Raw genomic sequence first — 15238 nt, forward strand, 5'->3', positions numbered from 1 at the left:
ATGCCGAGGAGCGCTCCCGAGGGCCCGGCCTGGCCCGGCCCGGCCTGGGGCCGTCCTGACTAGAGCGGGCCCCTGCGACCAGCGCTGCAGCAGGCGGGGGCAGGTCGATGGCTGTTTGAGCCCCGCCAGGCCCGGGCGTGGGGACCGGACTGGGGCGGAGAGGGCAGAGGGCCTGGCCGGCGGGGAGGAGGAGGATGGACGGGCCGACAGGCAGGCCTGCGAGGGGACGCAGTCCTGGCCGTGCCCGCAGAGCCCGGCGCAGGGGCTGCGGCTGGCTGGGGCGACTGTCGTCGCAGGAAAGGGCTCTGGAGGACGGGCTGGTGAGCGGGGCCTTCTGCAGCTACAGGCAGGGACTGCCCAGGCCGAGCGGCCGGGGCCAGACACTCCCCAAGACCTGGGGAGGGTGGTAGCTGGGAGCAGTAGCCGGCCGGTGGACAAAGCCCGGGTCAGCTGTTTAGAGGCGCTCCTGGGCTAGACACTGCCGGGGCTGGGGTCCCTGCTGACCTTGGCCGAAGGCTATGAAACATCCAGGGAGAGACGCTGCTGGGTGCTGCCCCGAGAGGGGAGGGACGGCTGGAGACCCTGCTTGCTGGCCCTGACGCAGCCCGCTGGGCGGGGATCAGCACGTGGTGGCAAGAAGAGGAAACTGAGGCAGGCTCGCTGCAGCTCCCGCCCTGCTGAGGGGTGCTGGCAGGTGGACGGGGCAACACCTCGCAGCAAGTGATGTGGGATCCAAGCCCCTCTTCCCCCTCGAGGAGCGGCGTGAGCCCAGCAGAGCCAAAAACACCTCCTTGCTTTTAGGGACGCAGCTGTGACTTAAGACCCTGGCTGTGACGTAGCTGGAGGCCCAAGCCGAGACTGAGCCTGCAGAAGCCTCGAGGAGACATTGAGGCAGGGGCACTGCCTCGTCCAGGCTTCTCCGGGAGGCGATGCTCCAGAGCGGTGAGTCTCCAGGCCGTGCCCCGGCCGGGCAGGGCAGGGCAGGCTTCGGCTGGGGTGATCCCGTGCTGGTGGGGAGCCTGGCCTGCAGCTGACACCCGCTACATCTTTCCAGGAGTTCCCTCGCTCATACTTTTCCTCTCCCATCGTTAAAAATAAGAGGTAGCATTGCTAGCTCCCCGCTGAGCCTTTCAGTCCCACAAAGCATGAGACTGGGTAGAGGTACAGCATTTCCAAGCCAAAATGTCCTGCATTCTTTTGCTTTGCCTGCCTTGGGCTTCCTTGTCCCTGTGTCCCTGTACTGTTTCGCGGGCTGCGTGCTGGCTCCGTGTTTCCCTGTGGTCATTGCCCAGACCTTTTGGGAGTGTGTACAAGCTGCTGCTATCAAGGGAGTGAGCTACACACAGCTCCTCTTCTCAGATGGTTTTGTTGCGGGCAAGCTGGAGCTTGCTTTCGGTGGGGACTGCTGGGAGGTTTGTTGAAATGTGCTGGGCACTGTGTACATAGGACCTGGGGGCTCAGTCCTATGAGTGAGGGAGAGCTGGTTTCCTAGGGCTGTGGACCAAGCCAGGCTGGAGTAAGCTCGTCCCAAGGGACTTCTTACAGCATCCCTGAAATTCAGCGCTACTCTTGGATAAAGATGCAAGGGGTCGGTGGAATTATACAAAGCAGAGCCTCAGTAAGGACCGGTTTCTTTTGATCTTTAAACTCAAATTAATTTGTTGCTGCCACTAAATGGTCAGCTTTTAGAGGGCTGCAGGGATCTGTCCTGAGAGTGCAGAACCGTGCTGCACAAACAGTGGGGTAAGCTGGGGGCTTTAGCAGCTCCTTAAGGGGCAGCGGGGTCTTGAGGCACAGGAGGCAGCTTGAGACAGGGGGATAACTACATCGACTGGATATTTCTCCTGGCATGCACTGGTTGTCGACTCTGACACAATGACAGCCCTTCGCTCCAGCTAGCCGATTACCGAGGGGAAGAGGACAGGTCACTTCTCCCACCATTGTGTTCCTGGATCTGGCTGCAGACTACAGCGGTGAGACTCAGGTCACACCTCAGAGCTGTCTTTGGGAAGGTAAAGACTAGCGGTTCTCCTGTTCTAACTGGAGGCTTAGTTGCTTGAGCACGGCTCTGGAGCCAGGGGAAATCCTGCCAGACAGAAAGCCCTGGCTCCACAAAGGGTCTCAGGTGGCTGTGCAGGGAGTGTGGGAGGGGGGGTCCCGAGGGAACAGTGCACAGTGCTGTTGGGTCTGGTGTGGCTGTTCATCCTCTCCACTGAGCTGGGAGAGGGGAGCAGGCTGTGCTTCCTACAGGCTCCCAGGTGCCACTAAACTGGGAGCGGTCACAAGTGGCAGTGAACACACAGGCAAAGGGAGCTGGAGGTAGAATTTGGGGTGGGAAGGGGCTCAGTACTGGCTGTATGGCAGCACCTTGCTACCAGGGTCCTGGGTGCCAGGACAGGACATAGACTGAGTTAAACAGTCCAAAGTCCAGTTCTCAGGGTGCAGAGATGGCTGAGCCCAAGCAGGGCGTGCTGGAAGGAGCTGGATCTAGCTGTGCAACAAGAGGTGCCTACAGGGTCAGCCGTCCTGGCCCAAACATGCACCTACCCTCATTTAACAGAGCCTGGAGGTGAAGGTGCTGGTGAGGAGAGGTAGGTCTGGGCTCCCCAACATGGTCCACAGGGGACTCTGGGGACAGCCAAGTGCAGACCTAGGGAGCAAGGAGGTTGGCTCTCCCAAGCCCTTGTGGGGTGTGATAAGAGCCTGCACGTCTTGGGCAGGTGGGAGTGTCTCTCCCTTTCAAGTGGGGGGAGCTGAGACCAATACCAAAACACCTCTTGAGCACTGGTCTGTAGCAGGGGCTACTCCTGCCTGCCTCTGATGGTGCCGCTGATGCCAAGATGCCCCAGAGACAAGCAGGGTGGACAGGCTGGTGACTGCATCAGCTCACCAGTCTAATTGCTTTGCATGCCCTGTCTGGGTCCCGCCCTGTCTGGCTCCCTCCCTTCCCTGCAAGTGTGGGGACTTACCTGCTCCAGGAGAAGGGGTTGCCTGCAGAGAGGAGGGGGTGCTGGAGCAGGTGCCCTGCACTGAGCCCTTTGCCTGGTGCTGTGGAGGAGCAGGTCACGTACTCTGCCGGCAGAGCACAAACCTCCCTCTCCATGGTAACAGCAAGTTCATACACAAGCTGCCACGCACACATGCACTCATGCACCTGGGTGAGCAGCAGCTCTGAAGTTCATCACTGCCAGGCCTGTCCCATGCTGAGCGCTACAGAGATGGGGCAGGAGCACTGGCTGGGTGCTTCTGGTCTCCACCTCCCCAAGGAAGGCTGTGAAATTGGGTTCCCAGTCCAGCGCTTTGCAGGTTTCTTGGATTGCTTACAGGATTAATGATAATTGCTTTGATGGTAACAGACCCACCAGATGGTGGCACTCATCAAAGCTGAGGCCCAGCCTGCAGCCGGCTTAAACATTGCTCCCCCAACAAGCCTGCAGCATTTTCCATCCCATTTGCCCAAGGCCGGCCCCTGGAGTAGCTGCATAAGAAGCTTGAATGAATCCTGAGCTGTTTTGAGGATTGAGAGTAAAATGACCCTTCTGTGCCAGTGAGCTGGGAGCTGGAAACCTGGTCCAAGTGGTGCCCCTGGCCAAAGCTGCTTCCTCTGCTGGGATAGGGCCAAGGTTGTGAGTGTCTGAAAGTGGAGCACTGAGCTAGGGCTCAGACAGAGCCAGGGGTTAGAGGGTCTTGTCCCTCTGCTCAGGGTCACCCTGATCGCTGCACTGGGGTCAGGAAGGAATCTTACCTTGCAGTCAATTAGGGATGGACTCTGTGTGCAAGGAAATGGGAGTGGGTTGCCTTCCTCTGTAGCAGGGGGCACGACCCTCTTCCTTGGATCTTTGAAGGCAAGGTTCTTTGGGTGAATATGATATCTTTTAAGTTGGTCTAATAAAAGATATCATATTCACCCAAAGAACCTTGTCTGCTTATGTCCTGAGACCAACACGGCTACAACCTACACCCTTGGATCTTTGAATGCATTTTCACACCACTTGCAGTGTCAAGGCACTGGCCATCCTCATTCCTCAGCTTCCCCTGGGACAGGGCCAGAGGCTGTCCACATCTAGACCCAGCCCTCTTTCCTGCCTATGCAGGGGGTCGGACTCGATGATCTATTGAGGTCCCTTCCGACCCTAACATCTATGAATCTATGAGCCCTGTAGTAGTGCCCAGGGCTGTTGTGTAGGAATAGTTTAGGCAAGGACATGTCTGGGATGGTTTGAATGGGGCTGCTTCTGCCTTCAGCAGGGGTTGAACTAGGTGTGAGCTCTGGAGGGGCTGCTCTAGCATGCTATTGACAGCTGAGGTTCCCGTCAGTCAGTCAGTTGGGAGTCACAGATTCACAGAAGTTTAGGGATGGAAGGGAAGGGATCTTGTGAGCTCATCGGGTCCAGGCCCCCTGCTCTGGGCAGGAAAGACGGCTGGGGTCAAATAACCCCAGCAAGGTGTACATCCCGTCCAGGGTAGGTGCCTGCACTACCCTGCTGAGAGTCTATTCCAGAATCTGCTTACACAAACCATGAAGAAGTTTTTCCTTATATCCAGTCTGAAACCTTCTTCTAGGAGTTTATGACCGTTGCTCTTGATTTTTCCCTGGAGCGCTTTGGTGAACAGTTGTTTGCCTGGCCCCTGATGCTCTCCCCTGATATATTTGTAAGCTGCCACCAAACCCCTCCAACATGAATGCTGTGCGCCCCTGGAGGCTGGGGGGGCAGGGCGAGCTCCTGCAGGTGACGGCAGTGCTGTTGGCGGTGGGAACATGGCAGCGGCAAGCAGGGAGCTGCCGCAGGCGGCCTCAGCGGTGTCAGCGGCAGGGGGGGAGGTGGTTAATGCTGACCGGAGGATGGCGACCACCCGCAGACACCACTGGTAGCGTCGGTGGCGATGGGGGGGCAAGCGACGATTGCCCTCAGGTGCTGCTGGCAGTGTCAGCGCCGCCTTTTCACAGGGGGTGCACTGCCATGCTCAGGGGGTGCTGTACACATTGCCAATGCCCCCCCAAAGTCTTCTCTTTTCTAGGCTGAACAGTCCCATATCTGTCAGCCTTTCCTCGTATGGCTTGCTGTTTAGGCCTCTAATCATACAAGTGGCTCTTCTCTGGAAGTACCTCCTTGGTTCAAGGTCTGTCCTGGGGGAACCTAGGCCATGCCCTTTCTCTGTGGCCTGGTCTACCCAAACTCCCCCTCTCCAGGGGTCTGCCCATTGCTCCACCTCTCCCAGACCCCTTGTGGGAGCTCGAGGTGGCTGCTGCTGGTTCCAGTACCAGTCACGGGCATTGCTCTGAGCTGCGTTAAACCATGTGGTGCTTAGTGCTGTGAGCTTCCTAGAGCCCACTGCTCTAGCACTCCCACCACTGGGGTCGGACAGCTGGTAGCAATGGCTAGTGACCTCAGGCAAAAGGCAGGGTAGAGTTGTACGTTATAAACTAACTAAATGAGAGATACAGAAGCTTTTGTAAGCAGCAGCTTATCTCATCAGATGCTAATAAGTAATCTCAGGCAAGGAGCCCTTGTGTAGACAGGCAGCTGCACAGTGGAGCAGGTAGCTAAACATAAGCCTCCATGTAGCTGTGTAGAGTGAATTCACTGATGCTTATGAAGGCTGTGGCGGGAAGGGGACCCATGAGCAGCATATTCAGACCCACCACGCTTTCAGATTCCTGTTATTTGTGCCCTTCTCCTCCAGGGAGCAGCAGCGAGTTGGCTTTGGGCATCAGGCAGGAGCTGCTTGTGTCCTTGCTGGTAAGGGCTGTGCAGTCAGGGGTTCAGTGTGCAGTGGTTCAGTTCCTGCACACAGCGGTGCCCTAAGCTGGGGCTTAGCATGTCTGTACATGGCTTCCTTCCCCTGGGGCTCTGGGTTTGTGGGGAGGTGGGCAGGGTCTGATCCTGCCTTCATTGGAGCCCAAGGAAAATTGAAACTGGTGCACGAGTACAAGAGCAGCAAGGATAATTGGACAGTGGCAATGGAGCAGCTCCAGGAGATGCCATGAATTCCCCATCCCTCTGAGCACATCTCTACTGAAAGGCTCCATCTTGACCATGTTACCGGACTTGACAGCATCACTTGCACCTAAGAATCAAATAACTCCTTCTCCTGCTGTGGGAGAAATTCAGCTATCCCCAGTGGTGATGTGTAGGGGGTGCACATGCACCCCCTGAGAGCGCTGGTGCACCCCCTGACAGCCAGTGTTCCCCGCTTAGGCAACGGGCAGGGGGGGCAGGTGGGAGGGCTGGTGCCCCTCTTGAGCTCGCCAGCCGGGGAGTGAGGGCGCCAGGAGAAGCGCCCCTGGCACTTCCAGGTCAGTGTGATCGGCCACAGCGGGAGCCCCCTGTCACTGCCTGGATGCTGGGGGGGACAAGCGCTCAGGCTGCTCCCCCCCCCGGCTCAGGAGGCACCAGTCGCTATCCCCGCAGCCTGTGCTGCAGGCACCCAGTTTTGGGTGACTGCAGTGTTCCGTTCTGCTCTCAAAATCCACTGATCTCTAACTTCATTGGAGGCAGGAGCAGATCCAGAATGAGAGTGGGAATATTTGGGCCCCTCTGGTGCATACCAAAGAGCACGGTCAGGATGGGATTTGCGAAAGGCTGGGAGGAGGCAGGGAGCAGAACTCCTAAGGCAGGAACTACGACCCCTTCTCTTCCCCCAGGGAACTCCAGCCAAATGCAGCAGACATGTCCAGCTGCTCTTGGCAGCCGTCCTGGAAGAGGCTGGCTGGAAGTACCAATGGGGACTGGAGGTATCTCGCACTGGAAGGGAGAGACTGTTGCAGTGATGCTGTGTGGGAAAAGAGGATACAGGTGTGGGTGCCAAGAGCAGGCACAAAAGAAGAAGAAACGGGTCCTGGGCCTTTTAGTAGAGCTTTCCAGGTTAGCACGTGTGTGGCTGGAGCAGCCAGTGGGTGGGTGTAATGGGAACCCACGATCGCACCTTGGAGGCAGGAGTCAGGGGGATCAGCCTGGTTGCTAATGTTCTGGGGGGGAGTGAGGCGCTTACAAAGGATGCCTCGCTGGGGAACGGCCTGTGGCACTGAGAAGGGGATTTTGCTTGAAGTGTGGAAACCGAGTAGCAGGGCAGCTCTCAGCTCCGTGCCCTGAGCAGCGTGGCTCATGGGGCAGCCCTCCCTGGCGTGCTGCTGGAACCGGCAGCACAGCCAGCTGCCTGCGGTGGCAGTAGCTATTTTTTGCACATGCCCCCCCACCCCAAAGGCAGGGCCTAGTGTTGCTGTCCTGGTCGCCCTGCTGTTATGCTACTATGTGGAAACATTACTGGAAGCCGCAGCTCCTTTTCCGTAGTCCTCAGGAAGAGGAAACATACAGAGTATGCCCTGGCCATCAGCACCCTATCACTGTCTGACCATTCCCCGTGGTGATGATTTGACACCCTGCAACATCATATTAGCAAAGGCACAAAGAAGGCAGAACTGCTCTGGGATTACTTTACTTCAGTTACTCTACTTCAGTACAAAGAAGTAATCAGCCAACTAATGGAAGTAATATAAATGAAGAGGAAGGTCTGCCGATTATGGTAAATAGACTATATTAGAGACCTTCTGGCAAACTTGAATGAATTTTAGTCATCAGGATCTGACAAAATTAATCCCAGAGTGCTGGAGAAATGTCATGAAGAAACATTGGAGGCACTGGCATTTGCAAAGTCATAGATGACAGATGAGGTTCTAGAGGACACAGAAGGGCTAACACAGCACCAGTCTTTGCAAAGGGGAAAAAAGAGGATCTGCAGAATTAAAGGTATGGAAGGTTCACACAACATCAATACATGGGGCAGTTACTAGAGAAAAGTAAAATGGCCCATGTTAAACACCTGGAGAAGGAAGTGGCGATCACTGGCAGCTAACATGGGTTTTTAAAGAACAGATAATGCCAAACCAACTCTTTGGCAGAGTCACTAGTTGTGTGGATGAGGGGAATGCAGTAGAAATAATACACCTGAACTTTAGTAAAGCTTTTGCTACAGTGCCACATTACATTCTCACGAGTAAACTGGAGGAACATGGACTAGATAGAATTACTGTCAGATGGCTACATCGTTGACTGAATAACTGCAACAGAGAGAACTGTAAATGGACTGATGTCTGAACGGCAGGAGATTTCAAGTGGGTCTACTGGGGTCTGGTCTCACCCAGTGCTCTTCAACAGTTCTGTTAATTACTTGAATGCCGGGGTAGAGGGATTACTGGTTACACTTGTGGATGACAAAACTGGAAGCAGTTGTAACCTCTCTGGTGGACAGGATTAGAATTCAGAAGGATAAATTATGCCAGTGGGATCTAGCCTTCTTGGCAGGTGCGTGAGAAATTAGCCCGACAAGGCTGTTTGAGTGACATCTTTGAGTTCTTTGAGTAATATATTTTATTAGACTAACTGAGCAGTTGGAAAAAAAGATTTAGGCAAGCTTTCGGGCACAGTCACCCTTCTTCACTGTGCCCAAAAGCTTGGCAAAAATTTTTTTCAACTACTCAGTTGGTCTAATAAAAGATATCACTCAAAGAACCTTGCCCGCCTATGTTCTTAGACCAACACAGCTACAACCAAAAACCCAACAAATTAGCCTTGCACCCTCTGAGTGCCACTCCAGTTTCCTTTCCTTTACCCAATCTGCTGCTTTGCTTTCTGCTTCCTGCTTTGTGCTCCCTGCCTGATCTGTTGCTCTGCTTTCTGCTCCCTACCCTTTCTGCCACTGTGCTGCCTTTCCCCCTGCCTAATCTACCATATGCTGCACACAGAGCCTGCTCATGCCACTTGTGCCCATGCCACAGGTTGGCCACCCTGAATTAGACAACTGGGGAGTAGAAAACAAAATGAAAGCCAACAGAGACAAATGCAAGGTGCCACACCTAGAGAAGAAAACTCAAATATATGCATGAAGCAGAAGGGATGATGAGCTAGGCCACAGCACTGCTGAGAAGGACCTGGGGATTATGGTAGATCACACATTCAACATGAGCCAGCAATATGAAACTGTCATCAACACCCCCCCTCCCATTCAGTTTTGGGTGGCACTAAGAGATGCACTGTGTGTGAGGCAATGGTCCTGCCTTGCTAGGGGCTGCTGAGGATTGAGCCAGAGAACTGTATGTAGTCCAGGTACCACATTTTTCAAAGGATGTAGAAAAACGAGATAATCCAGAAGCGTGTGACAAAGATGACACGGGTTGGAATGCAGCTGTATGAGGAAAGGTTAAGACAATGTTTAGTTTGGAAAAAAAAGATTACAAGAAGATCTGATAACTGCTTTCAAATATTTGAAAGACTGCCATAAAGAGGGAGAACAACTCCTTGCCACAGAGTGCAGGACACAAAGCAGTGGGTTTACACTTTGGCAGGCAGATTCAGATTAAGTCTCAGGAACACCTTTGTGCCTGTAGGGATAGCAATGCAATGGAGCAAGCTACCTGGGGAAGTGATGGAACCTCCTTCATTGCAGGTTTTGGAGGGGATGCTGGACAAGTGTTTGTATGTGATTGTTCCCATGAATGGGTTGCACTCAGTGGCCCTTGAGGCTCCTTCCAGCCTTTGGAGCCTATGACCTCTGTTTGCAGAGAGCTGCTTCTTGCAGGTAGAATCAGCCTGGCTCTAAAAACTGCTCTACTCAGCAGCTGACTGGCATGTTCCCTTGGGATCAGACACTGCAACGATGCAACCAGTGGACAAAACCCAGAGGGGTAGATCTAATTGCCTGTGCAACCAGCTAAGAGCTGTTACACCATGAATAGCAAGGGTAGTTTTTGGTGGGGTGGGGGAATGGGGGAGAAGGCAGGGCAGGAAAGCAAATGGAGGGGCTTCCTGGTTCACTTTATCTCGGACATTGGTCCTGTAATTAGGGTAGCCACAGCCTTGCACAGCTCAGCGCTCTTATTCCAGGAACCTCGAGCCCACAGAGGGGACCATGCTCTGAATGGCCAGTTATGAAATCAGCATGTCAGTGTGTTCTGGCTGCAAGCAACCCCATACACCACATGTGGAGGCTGGGAGGAAATTGTGGCAGGAAACCACAACTACAAGGCAAGTTTGAAAACTGGAAGTAGGTGCTAGGACCCCTGGTGATGGGGGCAGTGTACAAGATGAGGCCAAGATACACAGCCCTGGAGAATGGGCTTAGAGCCCTGCCAAGGAGAGGGAGAAGCCTGTGAGGAGCTTCCAGGCAGGCTAAGATGTGGTCAGAGGGAGGCTGTGATCAATGTTAACCCCAGCAAGAGAGACAAATGGTTGCAGTTTCCCCTGGAGAGGAATCCTGTGGAGATGCGGAGGCAGGACACAGGAGCATTTCCAGCCCCGGCTGTGAGGTGTGAGAGTAGAAACAGCAACACGCCACTGCACGTTCTGCGTGTCCTTTCTCTAGGGCTGTGCTTGGGTCTGGCCAGGAAAGCAGAAACAGTGCTGGCATCCAGTCCCTCTGATGTGGGACTGGGGGGAAGCTGCAGGCAGACAACGTATTTAGGGTGTGAGTGGAGGAAGAATGCTTTTTCCAGTATAGTCACATCAGCTTGCTGAAGAGACTGCAAATGCAGTCCCCTTGTTGGGTTGTGCTGCCCTGGTGTGAAGGGGGCTTACTCCAGCTTAGCTCTGTTCAATAAGGACATGGCCTGGCCAGTGCCCATAATCTGTGGGAGATGTGCAGGTGCTGGGCACAGTCAGTGTCAGGGCAATCCCCTGGCAGCCTTCTTTTGGCCTGGGCAGTGGCATGCTCTGTGAGGCAGGGCCCTGCTCCCTCGCTGTCCCTGGGAGCAGGTGCTGCAGCGTGTGCCATTACCCTGTGAAAGTCTCTCTGAGCTGCCCTCATCTCATTCCTCTGGAGCGAGAACACATCTGCTGTGAACATGATCCTGTCCCTGAGGAGTCACTGCTCATTCCTCCAACCAAGCGCATTCCTCCTTGGAGCAGCCCATGTGCTTGAGTGGCAGCAGCTCCAGCGCCGCATTGATCACAGTCGTGACTGTTGCAGAGAAAGGGGAGCCACTTGTTGGATGTGGGGCTGGTGCAGGCAGGGGCAGAGGAAGCGGTGAGGAGCCAGGGAGGGGCAGAGAGGGCCTGAGTCCCTGACTGGGAAAGGGGAAAATGACCGGCATTTAAGGCAGAGGTCACTGGTCCTTTCACAGCATCTGATGAAGTGAGCTTCAGCACATGAAAGTTTCTCTCACACACACACACACACACACACACACACACACTTTGGTTAGTCTATAACAGGGGCAGGCAGTTATTTCAGATGGAGGGCTGCTTGCTGAGTTTTGGCAAGCCATCAAGGGCTGCATGACAGGAAGCCAGGAGCAGATAAATATTAATTTTCTAAATTTTTTAGGGGCCCTATGGGCCAGATAGAATGGCCTGGCGGGCTACATCTGGCCCACAGGCCACATTTTGCCCACCCCTGGTCTACAAGGTGCAAATCTACCCTGCTTTCTATGCAACTTCAACCTAGCACTGCCACCTAGTCTCTAGAAAGTACAGGGAAAATTGGGTGTGATGGAAAGCCCCAGTAGACTTGGTGGCAGCATCTGTTGACTGCTCAGTATATTAACTTGTTCATTAAACATATTTGGCACCATCTGCAACATCCTAGAAGACAGGGGTAGGAATGTGGGGCTGGTGAGACCCAGAGTTCTGGCCAGTGGACCCTGGCATGAGAAATGAGCCAGTGAGACAGGACTGCCTGCTGGGGATGAGAGACGAGCACTCCTGTGTCATGGAGGGAGGGAGTCAAGGAGCACAGTGCTTGGCCTTTCATCTTGGGAGAATGGAAAGAGAGGCACTGAGTCTGGAATGGTCCGTATGACCCAAGCACTGAGCTGGACTGGATCGCAGCAAAGGAGGGCAGGGCAGGTGCATCCTCCATGGATAAGACAGGGTGACTTCTGCAGCTGGACTTTGTGCCTGAAGTCAGGACAATCCATCCTGTGTCCCTGTGATGCAGGTGAAGATGTGGCTGAAATCACCTGGTGCAGAGCTTGTGTGACTGAGAGGTGGTCTCTGTTCGTGTACACGTCCTCTGCCTTGCTGTCTGTGGGGGCATGTGTAATTTGCTGTGTGTCCAGGGCCGGGCCTGTCTCTGGGAGCAGCAATTCTACCAGGGGCTGGATGCTGAGCTGTGCCTGTGTGCGCTGTGTGGCTCTGCACCTGGGCAGAAGGGACATCCCTGCCAGTGGACCTGCTGCATGGGTTACAACCCCTTCCCAGGAATTCTCCTTGTCTTTCAGAGAGGTACCCCTGGCTGCTGTCTGTGCAGACTGAGAGCTGACTCCAGGCAGGGATCTCACCCAGTGAGCAGGCAATGAGGCCTGGCCAGATCCATGCTGCAGAAGCAGAGATGTGATGCAGAAGCACTAATCTCCTCCTCTCCTGTCTTTAATGTCTCCCAGTGCCCCAGGCTCTGTAATGCATCTTTCCTCCCCCACCAGAGCCTCACCCCAGTGAGATCATCCCAGGATTAGAGGGCAATTTAACTTCTGAGAGGCAGGAAATAGGAGCCCTCTCTGCCCTTTGAAGTGCTGATCAGGTCAGTGACCAGGGACTGCAGGCTTCTCCTTTCATGCAGACCGCAGGCTCCTGCCTGGAGGAGGCTTCCCACATCTCTGCTGCTCCCGGCACCATGGATCGATTGTTATTGCTACTGGTGCAAAACGTGGCAAACTTTATAAATAGCAGCACTTCCCAGCATGGCTTGGAACCTGGCATGTGGGTGCAAGGGGGTTGCATGAGCTCCCTGTGCTGCTCTGTCCATGCCCTTCAGTCCTGGCCCGCAGCCTGCCCAGATGCCCTCCCAGGAGCAGGTGAGGCAGGAGGGCAGGACGGGATGTGGAGCCTCCTCCTAGACTGCAGGAGATCCTGCCTGGCAGACGCTGCCCTGCCCCATGGGAGTGCTCACTGGCCTGCGTCCTTCTGGGCCATGTGCCAGACTCGTGGTGGAGGAAACTGGGATTGTCTCCTCTCCAGGCAGAGCTCGTGCCCCGCCGGTGGCTCACCCGTCAGTTTTGCACAGACATTTCCAGCGTGAGAAAGCTGCGCAGCAGGAAACTGACTCACGCTGCCTCTCCCTGCTGGCTGCGGGTGGATTCCAGCCTGGAGCTGGGAAGATCCCAGTCACTCCTTGCAGACATGGGGGCTGGCTTACTAGCCTCCAGTGTGTTGGCATGGTGTGTAGCCTGGGGTGGTAGCAGCACGCGCCTGGCAGATTGCATTTATCATGCAGCTTGGGGTCACCTGCATGCTGAGCACACATCCCTCCATGCCCACGTCTTGCACTCCAGGGCTCAGGGCAGGCAGTTACCGTTTGGTTCTACACACCCTTGCCACGACCCTAGGTTGCAGATACAGGCGGACCTGGACAGGCTGGAGAGCTGGGCGGACCGGAACCAGATGAAGTTCAACACTCAGAAACGTACGGTGCTCCGTCTGGGGGCAAACAATCCCCACCATACCTACAGGCTCGGTGGCACCAATTTGACTTGTACCACGGCCGAAAGAGACCGAGGGGTAGCGATCGACCATCGCATGAACATGAGCTGGCAATGTGATGTCGTTTGCCTTGCTGGCCACAGCATGCTGGCATGCATCAATGGTTGCATCTCATGCAAAACAAAGTGATACTCCCACTGTACTCCTCACAGATGAGACCACAGCTGGAGTAGTGCGTCCAGTTCTGGGTGCCACACTTCAACAAGGACGTGGAGAAACTTGAGCGGGTCCAGAGAAGAGCCACCCGTATGATCAGGGGCTTGAAAGGCAGCCATTCGAGGAGAGGCTGAGGGACTTGGGTCTCTTCAGCCTACAGAAGAGAAGGCTGAGAGGGGACTTGGTAGTGGCTTACCGCTACATCAGGGGAATACATCAAGGGCTCAGCGAACAACTGTTCACCAGGGCATCCTTGGGGAAGACCAGGAGTAATGCCACAAAGTCCTGGAAGGCCACTTCAGGCTCAATTCCAGAAAAAACTCCTTCACAGTCAGGGTGTCCAGACTGGAATACACTCCCTGCAGAGGTGGTGCAGTCACCGACATGGAAATCTCCGAGAGGACACTGGACAGTCACCTCGCTGGGGTCACCTGACCACAGTTATTTTCCTGCTTGGTACAGGAGGCTGGACCTGATGATCTACAAGGTCGCTTCCAGCCCCTGACAATCTATGAATCTATGACGGCCTCTGCGTCCCCACAGGACGCTGGCTGGATGCTGCAGAGCATCCAGCTCTGCACTAATGGCTGGGGTAAAGGCCAGGCTTTTGTGAACTATCAGTGTGCAAAATGGATGCCTTGGCCGCTGGAGAAGAGCTGGGAGCCCACCCGCCTTAGTGAACCTGGGCCCTTCTGCAAAAAAAAGGCAGGCCATAACTTCTGCCTGAGCCACCGCCATCTCCCCAAAGGACTCCAAGTAATGGTTCATCGGCTGCTGAAATGGTGAAGTGTTCTTGCCTTAGCAAACTGGTAGGCTATTTTTAATTTGAATGTGTTGCCCCTCAGCTCCTAGCTACTAGGTCTCCTTCCTCCTCCATTGCATTGAAGAGCCTGTGCTGTTGGACATCTCCCCACGCAGCTGCCTGCAGGCCCTGACGCATTCGGTGCAAAGTCTCAAGGAAGAGCTTGGAAGATTCAGCTGGGGAAAAGCCGGGATCTCCACAGGGTACCTCTGCAGGTGGGGCTCTGCCCAATCCCTGAGGATGTCAGCAGCCAAAAGAAGAGGCCAAAGGCCTCCAAAGCAGACAGACACTCAGTTACTGGAAGGTTCTTCCCACATCTGCTGTGTACACGCAGGGGCCTGGCTTGGGCCAAGGAGAGACGGAAGGAGATGCCATGTCAAGGAAGGCAAAACGAGGTCGGTGTTGTCCTTGCTCCTGCCGCCCCGGGACGCGCTGCCGCCTGCCGCTCACAGACGCGTGACAGATGATGTATGTCCCTGCCCTGGGACATGGCCCCTCGGGGACAGGACTGCCAGGGGGTGACTGCGCTCGCGCGCTGTGCTTCTGCTTCTCTCAGGGGTGCTGGAGATGCTGGTTCAGCATCCACGATGCTCAGGTGCTTTTCAGGTGCCTTTCTGCAAGGTGGAGCCTGGAGCCCGGCGGCGCAGGGTGGCCGCGGCGGCAGTGCTGCTGCCAGGGGCCCGGGGCGGCCCGGACGAGGGGCTGGCAGGGGCAGGGGGAGAGGGAGAGGGAGCAAGGCCCAGCAGAGCGGCCTCGTTTGCAGAGTGATTGATTAGCAAACCTCGGTCTCCTCCCCTCCTGCTCCGCC

General features: G+C 55.2%; 1 protein-coding gene across 1 annotated transcript in view; it reads left to right on the plus strand.

Moving 5' to 3' along the window:
- LOC102373761 (unconventional myosin-X-like) overlaps positions 1-15238 on the plus strand; it is a 178577-nt gene that overhangs the window by 492 nt on the left and 162847 nt on the right. The window contains exon 2 of the mRNA XM_025191530.1: positions 840-942. Within this exon, the coding sequence (XP_025047315.1) occupies positions 840-942 (103 nt within the window). The remainder of the gene's footprint in view (positions 1-839; positions 943-15238) is intronic.

This window comes from Alligator sinensis, unplaced genomic scaffold (genome assembly GCF_000455745.1).
Source record: "Alligator sinensis unplaced genomic scaffold, ASM45574v1 scaffold673_1, whole genome shotgun sequence".
Lineage (NCBI taxonomy): Eukaryota > Metazoa > Chordata > Crocodylia > Alligatoridae > Alligator > Alligator sinensis.